This window comes from Passer domesticus, chromosome 14, assembly GCF_036417665.1.
Source record: "Passer domesticus isolate bPasDom1 chromosome 14, bPasDom1.hap1, whole genome shotgun sequence".
NCBI lineage: Eukaryota > Metazoa > Chordata > Aves > Passeriformes > Passeridae > Passer > Passer domesticus.
Window position 1 is genome coordinate 14,302,326 of NC_087487.1, and position 14,506 is coordinate 14,316,831.

A 14,506-nucleotide genomic window follows, 5' to 3' on the forward strand; every position below is an offset into this window, starting at 1 on the left:
CACAGAAGGAGCAAATTGTGCCCAGCTAACACTAAAAAAACCCAAAGAAAGGGGTCAAAATGAAATCACAGCAGTGAACTTTGGGCTGACCCGCTAATATTAATGCCCAGAGTTGGGCAGGAGTGTCTGTGTGTCACCAGCAACTGCGACTGTGTGAGAGCTTGGTGTGACTTCCCACACAAAAGACGTCACCATCACTCCTCCTGTTACCCCACCACCTGGAAGATGAATTCTTGCAGACTCCAGGGAACATTGCCTTCTGCTGCATCATCAGCCACGGACAGCTCTGGCCAAGAATATTTTTCAGAGTGTGACAGTGACAGGAAAGCAGAACATTTGTAATAATGTGTTACTACTGTGAGTATTTTAGTTGTTTCACAAATGCACATCAATGTATAAAATACAGATTACATTCCTTTTTTTGACTAAATAGAATTATCTTCTAGAATTAGAGTTTCAAGGTCTCATCCTTACAATAAAGAAATTAAATATTTTTATTGTATATTGACTTACAGTTTGGACAAGCATTGCTTTATGAGATGCTGATTAATAGTCAGGAAAGAAGCAGTCTGTTGTCCAGTAATTTACTTTTAATTTTCTGATTCTGCAAATTAACTTTCCTACTAAATGAGGCGTTAGGCTGATGTCAATATTTGCAGGTACTCCACAATTATACTGTGTTTGCTAAATGACATTGCTTTAACTCAAAAGTCATTCGGATTTCCATTTAGTCCATGATCCTGCTGGGTCCCTAGCTCTGCTGTAAAAGTGTTGCATGCCCTCAGATTTCATGGAGTCAGTGGCACTGGAGATTACTCAGCTGCCTTCAGATCCAAGTCTCATTTATTTGGGAAACCGTAATTAGAGCTTAGGAGCCAGGTTTATGCAATGTGGATTGTAGGCAAGACACCCAGTTCTTGCATTTAGGAATCTCCTCTCCTTTTTAACTCTTTTTATAGGTGGAGATTTCAAGGTGAGCCTTGACCTCTTGTTAAACTAATATGTCCTAATTTTTTGCATTTTTTAGCTTCAGTGAGGTGTTCTCCATCCTTTCATCGTGTGGGGGGAAGGAACAGCTATCTAATCTGCTTGTCCAAAGGAAATGCCTTTTTAATGAGTCCAAGTCTCCAGCAGGACTCAAAATAGCAAGGCAGTAAAGCCAGAAGTGTTTATAGAAAGAAATTGCTTTAAAACTGTTAGTGTCATGGTATCTCGGAAATGACAGCTGCTGATACATCCACAAGCTGCCCCAGTCTCAGTTCTCCTTACTGCCATACACCCTTGGCTGCTGGGCACTCTTACACCCCGATTCTACACCGGTAGGTGATTAAAACCCCTTCCTGTCTCCTCCCTCCTGTGCCAGCTGGTCCACAGGGTTTTGCACCGCAGAATCACGAAATATAATTTCAAAGCCACCCCAAGGAAAAGCCTCTTGGCCAAAGCCCTGGGATCTCATGTTTATTTACATTTTCTTTCTTGTACTTTGAACATATCTGAAGTTATTCCTTATTGTCTTAATATGTAATTCTTCCCTCAGACAAATGCACCAGGCAGGACCGTCAGGGGTGCAGATCTGGTGCCAAGGGGATATGATTTACATTACATGTAAATCTGTTTTGGCAGCACACGAGCTCTGCTTTCATCCAAATGGCTTAAAGCAAATGAAAACTGGCCCAAACATAGATACAGTGTCCTGGAAAGAAACCCAGATGGGTGTAGTCTGAGGCTGGTATCTGAGACAGCTGCGCCTGATTTTTAACCTCACTGGTGAGATTTTGAACAGAGCAGAATGCAAACCTCTCAGGGACATTATTTTCCTGTACCTAATGCAGGGGTGTGACATCCTCCCAGCCAGGTGAGAGCATCTTCTCTGCCAGAGCCAGTGTCAGAACCCGGCAGACTGAGGCAAGCAAGCCCCGAGGGCGGCTCTCGGGATGATGTTCCTCAGACACCCTTGCAATTATCTCAGATTAGCAGCGATTTACAGCCGGGCTGGCACCCAGGGCCACGGGGCAGGAGAGCAGCCCCAGCGCTGCACAAACACCTGTCTGAAAGCATAGCCATGGGGAGGGGTGAGGATGCAGGCACTTGGTGGGTGTCAGGCTGCAACAGCTGCTCCTGACCTGCAGCGCTGCAAAGGAGAGCAATGAGATGCAGTTACCCTGCAGAGAACATCCAGAGAGGTTCTGGTGGCAGAAATCAACAGTTATGGTTGCAGGACTGCTTTGGTTGTTTGTTTTTGTTTGTTTGTTGTTTGTTTGTTTGTTTTTCTAAATATATATCACAGGTCTTCTGTAAGACCATCATTTTCTCTTAGCACCTCATCTTGGTTTTCCCTGCTTCATCCTCAGCAGGAATAGGTAAGGTGCTCCAGAGGGGCTGTGCTGGGTGAGGCACACATTAGCTCCCTGGACTGTAAAATATGTCTGGGAGGTTTGGGAATACGATTCCAATGGCAATTGTAGAGATGCCTAATGATACAGCTCAGCTGCTTGCTTTGGCACATTTCATAGGAGTGCTTTCCACCAGCTCTGCTGAAGGGAAATCATCCTCTCCTGTTCCTTCTCCTGTTACCCACACTGCTGATGGTCAAGCTTAGATTTTCAGTTTGCACTTTTGCCCCTTGAGGTGTAAGATACCAGTCAAGTACTCCAGTAAGGTCCTCACCCTGCACAGCTCTCACTCAGTTCTTCAGTGCCACACACCCCATATACCACAGGCAATGACTCTGCATATGGATCAAAAAAGTTATTTCTGCTGAGTATCGAGACACATGATTACCCAGCTAATTTGGAGTAATTTTAACCAAGAACAGGAGGGTGGAAAAGTGAACTAAAGCAGAAATTGTTTCAGCATGGTGATCGACTAAGAAAGCTCTGCCTGCTAAGGTTACCCAGAGGTGAATGTTGACACAAGCCCAGGACCAAGGAGATGTCCAGAGACAAGGTGCAATGAGATGGTCTCAGGAGAGCTGGCTGGTTTAAGATTGGAGTGCCCACCCTTATCTAGGGCAGCACGCTGCCTGCCAGCAATGAAAACCTGACGCAAGATGCTTTAGTAGAAATTACTGTGGAAAATGCTTGCTTTGGATGTGGAAAGAGCTGAGAACTCTGTTGGCAAAACTGCTGAGCCCTGAGGAGAAGGGACTGTTCTAGCTGTAGAGTCATTTTTTATTCTAGGCTAATGATAATCCAAGAACATTAGTATTCCACACATTAGTAGTTAAAGCTGAGTCAATTTAGGCCAGAAAAGCTGTTTGGGTATAGCAATAATTAACTATTAAATCCAACCAGGTCACTTGTCCATCCCTGAAGCATTCTACTGAGATCTCTCAGGAATGTGGTCTGTTTAGAGGTGGCAAAAAGCAAACTCAGGACTACCAATGTACCTCAAGTGGAGATGCAAGACCCTCACTCCTTCTTTCAGCAGAGCAACCCAGGAGGAATTTTTCTAGAGGAAATAAGTATGAGCATACAACATAAATAAGAGAAAAAATCCAGGCATTCTGTCTCTTCTGGACAGAAATGGAACTGAAAATTGTATTCTGCTGCAATAAACCAAGGAACCAGATGTTTCAGATAATTAGTATTAGAGTAAAATTTTTCTAGCAGCTGTTTTCCTTGGGAAAAACAAGTGTATCAGCCTGAACAAATTCTTCCAACAGGATGTCTAAGATGTGATCGAGAACATGATGTCATTTGCATATATTATATATATATATATTCTGAAGAGCTTTAAAGCATCAACTTGAATATTGTTAACTGCAGTAGCACGTGCAGAAGTTTACTTCTGCCTCCAGATATATACTCAGTGAGTTAGATGAGTTTTCAGAGCTTTGCTGTCTTTGGCATCTAACCTAGAGCAGGCAAAAGATGACTGGAAAGACCAGCATGCCCCAAAAATCTGTATTGGTTCTGTTGGGTGGGATTTTTTTCCAGAAAACCTTAAGACTTCCCCTAGCATAACTCTGTATGTTCAAGTATTTTAAGAGACACCACTCTGGTTTCACCTATTTAAAAGTCTGTGAGCTTGTCCATCCTGTTTATCACGCACTGCAGCATCCACCTGGAGCAAAGCATCTGTCTAGCCACGCTAATTGAATTAGTCTGTGAATTTACCCATCTAGAGATAGAGACCTTGCTAGCTTCCCAACTTCAGGATTTTTACAGAAGAGGTGCCTAAATAAACATTTTAGGAAGGAGATGAGCACTTTTGTTGTCTAAAGGTATTTCCAGAACACTTGCCTTTTTGGGGTTTCTCTGGTGGAAGAACCAGTTTTTTCAGGATGGAAAACAAACACCTTATGAACTGGCAGAAACCTGTATGGAAGAGCCAGTTTCTCATGGGCTCATGCAAAAAACCTTGGCAATTGAGGCCTCAGGTAGCTCCTAATGTGCATCTTGTGAGGCTTGCAGTGTCTGGAGGACTGATCTGTATCTCATTAAAATTAAGACCACTCATCTACAAGCACCAGACCGTTCTCACTAATTATTTGATAACGATGCCTCAGGCCATTAATATTGGAGGCTGTGCCCCTGAGGTGGACTGGGACTATTGACTCCTGTTGATGTGGCACAGACCTGCTGGGAAAGCTGTGGCAAGACAAAGTTCAGCATGGGAGGGACCTGTTGGCAGCGGATGAGCGAAGGGCAGCGACTGAGCGTGCCAGGTCTCTCCAGCAATGGTTTGCAGTTCTGCAATGTGCACCAGCTGGTCTGAGTAAAGATTCATCAGCCTGGGTGGAGATGCTGCTCAGAGATTTTCAGCATTGCATTTAATAAGGTTACTCATGTAAAAATAGGCCAAAATAAAAAGCCCCCCCAAGAGTTGATAGTATTTTGGAAGAAGAAACTCAAAAAGGGTACAGGAAGAAAAAAGGGCTCATTCAACATATCAGTTCTTTTGGCTTCCTGGTACTGACTGGTTTATGCTCTGAAAATTAGAATGGTCCTAAGTTCCATTTTCAAAGATATCTTCTGAGGTGTTCAGGAGCTTCAAGGCATCAACTACCTTTGAAAATGAAATTTAGGATGCAAATCATGGGGTATTTCTGAAGAATACCTGTGTTCCCATAAAAACTCTTCCTCTCAAAGGCCATGGGCATCCCAGTACTAAATGAATCATGGATATAAAGTTCCATATAGCTTGGAGTTTACTCCAAGTAAGTTTCATGTAACTTGTGTTACACAAGGAAGTAGAACAGCAGCCCCCAGTGCGGATGCAGAAATGAACAAGAAAAGTGCATCTGTAGAGTGAAACAGATCAGGTTTTGCAATTACGCCGACAAGGAATGTGATCTGTAATAGTAGAAGTGAAGATTAGTGGTTTTTAAGAGAAGACATCTCCTGAAATTAGAACTCGACGTGGGGCTGACCACAAAGGGCACCACGGAAGGCAGGTGCCAGGGGCACGAAGCACCGGGGCTGGCGCACATGGCAGCGGCAGCGCGACGCAAGCCACCTCCGGCCGCTCATTCCTTCTCACGTTTAATTTCCGTGGCGCCTCCGCTGCCCTTCGCAAAGGGGCCCCTCCAGCCGAAGGGAGCAGGGGGCACGCACCGGCCGGGCGGATGAGGGGGCATCCTGCCCTCCACCTGCGGGCAGAGCCCGCGCTGCCGGCGCGCAGCCCCGCCGCTTGCGGCGATGGCGGGCGCGCCGCGGGGCAGCGCGCTCGGCCCGGCCGCTGCCGCCCCCGCCGTGCCCGCAGCCCGGGACGGGGCCACCCCGCCCGCCGCGGAGCCGCCGCCAGCCCCGGCCCCAGCCCCTCGCGTTCCCCGCCCCTCGCCGGCGGGGACGCGGATTCGGCCTGCGCGGAGCCGGCGGAGAGAGGGAGCGCGGCCGGGCGAGGGGAGGGGAGAAGCGAGGAGGCGGCGGCGGAGGCGGCGGCGAGCTGGCCATGGCAGCAGCCCGCGGGCGGAGAGGCAGCCGCGGGTTGCCGCTGTGATTGGCACCCCGAGGACGAGGAGGAGGCGGAGGAGGAGGAAGGCGCGGAGCAGCCGCGGGGCCCGCCATCCCGCGGCGGCGGAGCGGCGGTGCCCGGGAGGATGCCGGGGAAGCGGGGCTCGGCGGGCGGCGGCGGCGGCAGCGAGCTCCCGGGGGCCGGCGCGCCGCGGCAGCGCAGGCGGCGGAGGAAGGTCTCCTGCTTCTCCAGCATCCAGCTCTTCCTGGTGTCCGAGTGCGCCCTGATGCTGGCCCAGGGCACGGTGGGAGCCTACCTGGTGAGTGCGGCCGGCCCGCAGCCCCCCGCGCCGCGGGCGGCGGTGCGCGGCGGAGCGCAGGGGAAGTTTCCCCGGAGCCGGGGCGGCTCTGCGGGCAGCCCCCCAGCCCGGGGGGGTCAGGGCAGCCCGGCGTTCGGCGGCTGAAATGACTCAGCAGTGCCGAGGGGTCACCCACCCGCTGCCGCCCAAGTTGTGCGGCCGCTCCGCGGGACTCCCGAGCGCCCGGAGCGCGGCCGGGCTGGCACCAGCGCGGGGCTCCGGCTGGCCGGGCGCTCGGCTCCAGCGCCAGCCTTGCCGCTTCACACGGAATAAATACCGGCACAAGCTAGCGGTGCATTTATTTCGTGCCTCCCGCGTTGCCGCTTTTCCTCATCCTCTTAAGTGATGCAGCGGTGCAAAGCGCAGCAGCCCCGAAAGTCTCGGTGATGGGTACAGAACAATCCAAATAAGACTTTAGCACTAAATCTGCATAGTGAGATGTGGTGTCAGAGGCAGAAGTGTAGTAGAAGAGTTGGGAAGGTGTCCATACGGCTGTGCTTGTGCCTTGAAGTGTACAGCCTGTGGAAATGTTCTGCTTCCAGCAGATGCAAGTGTATAGTTGATTTAAATTTCTTAAAATAGCTTGCTGGATTTGAGAATTATAGTTTCCATGGAAAAGAAATGTATTCGTAATCTCTGAGGCTTTTTGAGGCCATACACATAATATATTCTACAGTAAATGTAAGAACTCTGCATTTGGTACTTGTATTCAGTATTTAGCATTGCTTCTTTCACATGCTCAAACTACTTATGCAAATTTGTACTGAACGTGATCTATAATTTTTCAAGGTATGTGACTAAACTAACCATGGTTAATATTCCCTCTTAATATGAAATGGAAATTAGAATTCATCTCCATATAATAAAACATACGTTTAGTTTGAAGCATAGTTGTAATTCCAAAGGAAACTGCATCACATCTGATGAGATAAATTCAGCAGTTCTATACCCTAGGTGACTATATGTGGATATAACTTAATTTGTAGGAGCCTGACAGGAACATGCCTGTTTTATGTGAGTAACACCTTAGTAAGTAAATATATTGTTTCCGATGAGCTTCTTGCAAAATGAGCTGTCAGTGTGAATGAGTGTAGGATAATCCTTCCTCAAAGTAATAGCCGAGGAAGAGCCCACGGGTGATGTCACCCGGTGGGCACCGGTGTGCCAGGAATGTGTGGCTCTGCCAGGGGGCTGTATATATCAGCACGCTGCGCCGGGGTGTCGGAGCGTAGGATCAGCAGCATTAGTCCCTAGCGTGGCATTTTCCTCAAACTCCTTTGCATTGCTCACTCCTCGCCAGTTTCGCCTTTCTTTTCCTGTTTTCCCCAACTCCTGGGGCGTGCTTTGTATGGTGTGTTTCACACACCCCAGCCCCACGGTCGGGAAATGAAATGAGCGCTGCGATTCCCAGAGCCTCCTTCCTTCAAGGGGTGAACCCAGCTGAGGTGCTGCTGTCTCTGCTCTCTGATTCTCTCCAGGTCTCTGTCCTGAGCAGCATGGTAGCGTGATCCACAAGCAGTAGCAGACAACTGGGCAGTGGAGGGAAAGGAAAAAAAAAGCAAACTAAACTCAAAACAATCCCTAGCATGCATAAGCAGTGGCCCAGCTGCACTGGGCAAGTGTTCCTCTGTTCCCTGTATAATTTATCTGCCGTCATTGCAAATACCACGAAGCCCTTCATACAATGAACAGATGCAAATGTGGAATTGTCACTGCAGGGTGAATCTGTGCTTAAAGCAAATCTGCCCAGCACTGTGCTTACAGGTGCTGCAGGGGAGCGAGAGCAGGAGCGGCAAAGATGCTTGCTGGAAAGCACAGAGGACTTAATTGTTTTTGCAGACCGAGTGTCCCGTGGGGCCAGGTGCTGTTCTCAGGTGCTGCCATGGGATGGAATCAGTGGAGGCAGTGCAGAGTTGCCCAGGTGTACCTGCAAGTGGATATTCATTTTCTCGGGCTCCTGGGATGAGTGGGGCTCGGTGGTGGCTGCTGGGCTGCTCCCCGAGGGACAAATTAGCAGGCGAGATCAAGTGGAGAGCAAACAGAAGGACAAGACAAATAGGGAGATGCTGCATAGGACAGGCACAGTGCGTAGTTCTGGGCAGTTGAATAAACTACTAATTTTAGCCTGTCAGCAGTGAGGGAGTTCTGTATTGTAGTTCTGCTTTCCTTGGCCACATGTGTGACTTTCCCTAGTTATTTGTAACTCAGGAAGAGAAACCTTTTTTTGCCTTATACGGCGACAAGTTGGTTTCCTCAGATTTTGTCTTGTTCGGCACAGCGAGACCGTGAGGGCAGAAACTCATCTTGTTAAGAAAACAAGCCAGGGGCTGGGCTTTTCAGCAGTGATTGAAGAGCTCAGTTTGGATTGGGCTTGGCTTTCATGTCAGTACATTTAGAAGTGGCTACTGTTATTTCTTTTGAGGGATGTAAAAAACCTCCCCTTTTCCACGTTCACTGTGCAATAGACTAGCAGCAACCACTTGCATATATGTACAAAGTATACATTCATTCATTATGTGGTTTTTAAGCAAGGATCATTCACTTTTATTTGTTCATAAAACATTCTGCTTGCCAACAGGGCTTTATAAATAATGAATGCTGATAAAAATCTATATAAAGTCCAATTCTTTTCCCACAGAACTCAGCAGTGAAAATACCCCAGGATGCCAGCAGTAGATGTCTGTGTTTAAATAGTGCAGTGTCTCTGAGGTTCTTCTTGTGAAGTTTTAGGGAGTATTTGATCAATGTCACGCTCAAAAATATTTGTCTATTATTATGCTCGCTGTTTGCAAAATGCACATGTTCCAAAATGACTTGGTGCCATATCCTGCATAGTTTATGCAAATACAAGCCTGTGCTGCTGCTTTAATTTCTGGGGCTGCTGAATACACCCTATTATTTGCATATTCGTGTAAGGTTTTGTGTACACATTTATTTGGCTTCATCTAATTACTCCTGCGTGCTTTTGGAAACTTGAATTTCCCAGCAACTGCAGCAGCAGTGGGGAAAATGCTGCTTGTAGTCTGCAGGCATTCCTGCTGCAGAAGTTACTCAGGATTTTTGCAGCAACTTTTTAGAAGCCCAGCTGATTTCCACCTGCAGTTGCTCTCCTGCAGCGCTGGGCAGTGGATTAAAGAGCTGAGGGTGACTGGTGCAGGTGGCACCAGGAGGGAAGGGCTGGAGCCTCTGTTCTCTAGCTGGAGCCTTGTGCCTTTCGGGTGGATGCAGCAGTGTGATCAGTCATGCCAGCCGTGCAGCGATGAGGATTTCGATAAGGCTGATTCACATACCTTGGCAGCACTTTCCTGCCTGTCTACGTCCCTCCCCGTGAATTCCTACATGCTCTATATTTTGGAATATTTTTACTGGTAATAACGTTCCAAGTGCTCCTGACGTTTCGTCGCTGAGGCATTTCATCACCTTGCCAGTCAGATATTGTGCCTAGCCAGTGGTGAAATCATTGCTTGAGCAGAAGGCAAGGAGCTCTCTCTTTGACAGCCACAGTTTGTGGAGCACGAGAGCAGTTTAATTTCTCTCCCTGGCCTTTAGCCTCGACTCACTCTGGTTCAAACTGACCTAGTTGCAAGCATCCAGCATCTGCCAAAGTCATGGGCTTCTTTAGATAACGGGCATGCAGATGGGAAGCGCGTTGGGAACCAGTTTTGTGGTGTGCTCTGGGGAGCTGTTTTTACAGAGCTTTACTGAGCGTCTCTGTTTGCTACAGCTTTGAATGCAGCTATTCATGTGTTTTATCAAGTGATAGGGGATGACTGGCCTGAGCATGGGATGGAAAGGAAAATAATTGGTCCCTCCCAAGGAGGGTGCATTGGTGTTTGCATGGGAATGAATGCCAAATTGTTTCTTGTTTTGTTGAATGAAAACTTTTGAGCCATGCTTAACTTCCTAGGAAGAGCTTTGCCATGCAGCAGTGTTTGACTGCATCCTGCAAAAACTCTCTTAACTAAGTGTCTGCAGTAAAATTAGTGCTGTGTGACTCCAGGTGAAAGTGTGTGTGCGTGTATGTGGTCTCTGAGACAGGCTCCTTCTGTGCAGGTTTATTGCTGCTGGGGTTTGAGATACCAGTGAAAATCTTGAAATTTCATCTTCAGGAAAAAGATAAGTATCAAAGATAAATAGACAAGTTAATGACCAAAGGGTTCCTGGTGGAACAAACAGAAGTAAGGGCTCTATGGACTGCTGGGAGCTGTTAACAGGAAAATTTGGCTCTTGGATTTTTTAAGTTGTTTTTATGTGCAACCCATTCCTCTCCCACATTAAATATAACAAATACAATAATGTGTTCTGTGGTACAGACTTGATCAAACCCTCCTTGAAATCTGGCAAGATCTGCATGGAGGATGTCATAAAAGTCAGTTTTGGGAATACTGCAGTGCTTCAGAGCTTTCTGTTGTCCTTGGTGCTGCACAGTAGAACTTGTCTCTGTGTATTTGCAGTCTGAATGGATGGGGGTGGGAGAAGTGTCACAGGTGGGGAAACTGAGGCAGAGATTAAGAGCTTGATTCTGTTTCTGGAGCTATTGATAAAGCATTTGGTTGGTTGGCAGCAGCAGAGTCTGAATGGCTTAGGCATGGGTGGACTTAACTACAAAAGCAGTTTTTCCATTGTAACTTATTATTGTTTTTAATAAAGTATTTGTTTTTCTAGAATAAGAATCAGCTTGAAAATATTGCTGCCTTTTTTTTTCTCTCCATCCTCAGCCGCGCTGAGTAATAAATTAGCTGTAATGTTCATAATTTATTTGTCACTGGGGTAGTTAAAGGGAAAGAAACCCATGGAGTGAAAATAAACGTTTTAGTGGGGATGAGTATTGCCAAGCATTGGCTGGTTATTGCTTACTGTTCATTTTCCCTTAATATATCTTTGCTGGCAATGTTATTTCTGGAAAGTTGTTTCTAGTGTGCCTTTCCCATTAGAGAACATTGTCTGTTCTGCAGCTGAGTTGCACAGAAAGTTATTCTAAACTAGCTCTTTTGACTACATTCATATTTCTTCTCGAAGAAACCTTCTGATAATTTTTTGGGTCTCTGACTACAGGGTGGAGCAGAAACCAGATCCAGCTCTGGATTCTGGTACTTTCAGGCTCCTGTGGGGTGTGAGTTGGGAGTGTGGCATGGACACATTAACATAAGAACTTTATTTAGGTTGTGGAAACAAATTCCAATCCAGGAGTTGATTTTTGAGCATCAAGAAAACTTGTAACTGGCATATATGTGTTGGTTAGGAGAAAGGGGGTTTTTTATCAGCTACTAGTAGATGAAACAGTGTAGAGGTAACATGCTTATCTCTTAGATTATGTATTGTATACAACTGACAACCTGATGTCTTCATGGTTAAATCCATTTAAGGACAAAATGCACTTGATGTCTAAATGTGGACTAGTTGATTTTAGTGTTTTTATTATTTTTTAGTAGAAAGTTTGGCAGTTCTTCCATTTCTCTGTAAGGGCCAAGTGATGTTTGTAAGCCCTGAAAGAAGGAACAGTTAGAAATGCTGTGGTCTGCTGTAAAACCAATGTCTCATTTCTTCTGGCCAGCCTTTGCTTCCAGAATCCCTCCAGCTCTTGCAGGGTGCCTGTGTGACAGGCTCTGTGTGGTTTAATGGCCTGCAGTGTTCCTGCAGCTGAGGTTTAAAGGGATCTTGAATTAGAGCAGAGGATGCACTGGTCTGAAGGGCTATGCCTTTTGTGTTGGGAATTTCATGCAGTGTGACTCTTTTAGTGGTCCTGTAGCCCCTGTCCCAGAGAGGGCTCAGTGGAACTGTGATCCCTCCCCTTCTCTGCAAGGCAGAGCAGATACTCCCTGCTTCCCAGAAAGGGATGTCTGTCAGGTTTGCATGGGCTTTTCTTTCCCTTACTTTCAGGATGTTGTAAAGGACCAAAAGCCAACTTCTGTCCTGCTACAGCAGTGCAAATTTATTGCTTTGGAAGGGTTATTCTGCAATTCGTCAAGAAGAATTTGTCCTCTGTGTATTATAATCCTTTCTTGTAGACTGCTTGGTCTCCTGCTGTTCCTTCACAGGAAGATCAAACAATGGCAAGCTATTTAGAGGGTGAGGTTGCACCTTGGATGAATTAGTGTGGCTTTGTCTCCTGATCAACACCAGATGAAACTACAAGTGTTGTATTTTAAGCATCATCCAAAAGAGTTTGAATAAACGTGATAGTACTTTGTGTAGTAACTCCTTTAAGTGCTCCAGTGAAGTTTGGAAGACTTAATTTTTCCTATTGCGCAGAAAAATGGGCCAGTGATTTTGATTTAAAAGGCTTCATTATAGCTCTGCAGCAAAACCAGGACTAGAACCCCAAGAGTCCTGTCTCCAGGTCACCTTGGAACAGCCACTAGAAGCTCTGTCTCTGTAGATAGTGCAAAGCAAACAGTGGTGCCTGCTCCAGGGAATAGAGATTTCACCCTGCTCCATCTGCTGTCAATAGGATCAATAGTGATTGCAGGCTGTTGAGGGAGCTCCTGGAGTGTCTGTCACTCTTCCCATCCATGCTGGGAGGGCTCTGCCCTGTTATGGGAAGCATTCTGTAGTGTTCAGAGAGGTGGTCCCTGGATCCAAGCTGTTTCTGTTAGAGAGAAGGGGGAGAAGGAATGTTCCCTTTCCCAGATGTTAAGCAGGTATACAATTGCAATCATACAGAGGTAAAGACTGAGAGGACAGGTCTGGATTTGCCTCTCCTCACTCAGCAAACTAGGAGACACCTCAGAACTAAAATCAGATTTTCTAAACTCTCCAGTTAGCAACTTTTTTTTTTTCCCAGCCTTATTCCTGATTTGATGTGCTTCAGCATTTTACCACCTGAGTATTCCTTGCTGAAGTGAGGCAGGCAGCTCTCCTGCTATTGCACAGTGCCCACTGTATTGAAGTTAAAGATCTTTTACTGAGCTTCTGTTGCAGCAGTGCCTGAACCCAGTCAGTTATTTTAGATTACTGGAGTGTAAAAGCAAAATATTTATTTCTGGTTTGCTGGAATGTTTATCATCATTGTTATTTTCAAGAAGAAAAGGAATGTGCTTTGGTTTCTGTTTTTGCCCTCTGTTGCCTCTCCCTTCATAGTAGCCTTTCAGAACCCCACCAAGCAGGCTGCTGATTTCTCTGTATTTTTTTAACCATCTTGGTGTCTGCAGCTATCACTTGGATGGTATCTGCATGTTTGCAGGCACAGTGGCTCTTAGATAAGTGGCTGTAAGAGCCAGTGTGGGGGCACAGGAGTTGTTATTTCATGTTACATCTGTTTCATGGGCAAGGATTGCTGGAATTGGCTTATTTTTAATACTAAGTTGTCCTTTTGAAACACTTACCATGCTGTTCACTGGTATAATTCATAATTCCTGAGTTTACTGAAAGTGGAAAAAGACTTAAAATTTAGTCTTATGGTGATCCATCAAATGACAGTGAAGTTTTTGACAGAACCTGGATAATTCAGTTGTATTGAGGTCTTCATGACTCACCCAGTTTCTGAAACAACTATGGCAGGTTTGTTTTTTGGTGCTTTGATGTTTGCATCTGAATCCAACATATTCTTTAGTTTTTGGGGGTTTTTTAAGGCAACTACAAACTCTACCATAAGGAAACTGAAAGAAAGTTTGGCTGTTGAGAAGAGATTTGTGGTGTGGGTGTGGAAGACTACAGAAACCTTTCAGAAATGTTTCACTTTTCATTTTCAAAGATGAATAGTGGTATATTTGTGGCATACTTTTTTTTTGTCTCCCACTGAAAGACTTTGGCTGAATTGAAATCAGCATTGAGTGTGGGTCAGTATAGAATAAACAGCCTTGAGATGTGTGTTGCATATGTATATTTTAGGATAATACCTAACATTTTAATACCTGGAGAACTGCATGAAAAAATGTGGAATTGTTTTAGAGTGGAGGGTGACAGGTAGTGGTGCCCTCTGCATTCCTAAAACAGTGGAATTACTCTATGAATTTATGTTGAAGGTGGAAAGGAAGTATTTTTTCTGGAGTCTTCTTGCAACATGAGTTAGATGGAGCTAACCTGTGGCACACCTATGTTCAAATACAGCAGAGCCAGAGGATAGCAGTGGTGGCAGGACAGAGTTCTGAGTTTTCTGTAGCTTCAGATTTATTTAATCCCTTTAATTCTCCAAAGGAATAACAGGGAGTGAGAAAACATCATAACTTAATAGTTTTGCAGGCTATCCTGTTAAACAATGAATGGTATTTGTTTTCTCTGGTGGAACTTAACCAGGAAGGGCTGCAGAAA

At 46.0% G+C, this 14,506-nt stretch overlaps 1 protein-coding gene across 1 annotated transcript in view; it reads left to right on the forward strand.

Annotated features, from left to right (window-relative positions):
* The first annotated feature begins 5,554 nt into the window (after positions 1-5,554).
* SLCO3A1 (solute carrier organic anion transporter family member 3A1) overlaps positions 5,555-14,506 on the forward strand; it is a 135,242-nt gene continuing 126,290 nt past the window's right edge. Inside the window, exon 1 of the mRNA XM_064389746.1 lies at positions 5,555-6,217. Coding sequence (XP_064245816.1) covers positions 5,570-6,217 — 648 coding nt within the window. The 5' untranslated portion in view covers positions 5,555-5,569. The remainder of the gene's footprint in view (positions 6,218-14,506) is intronic.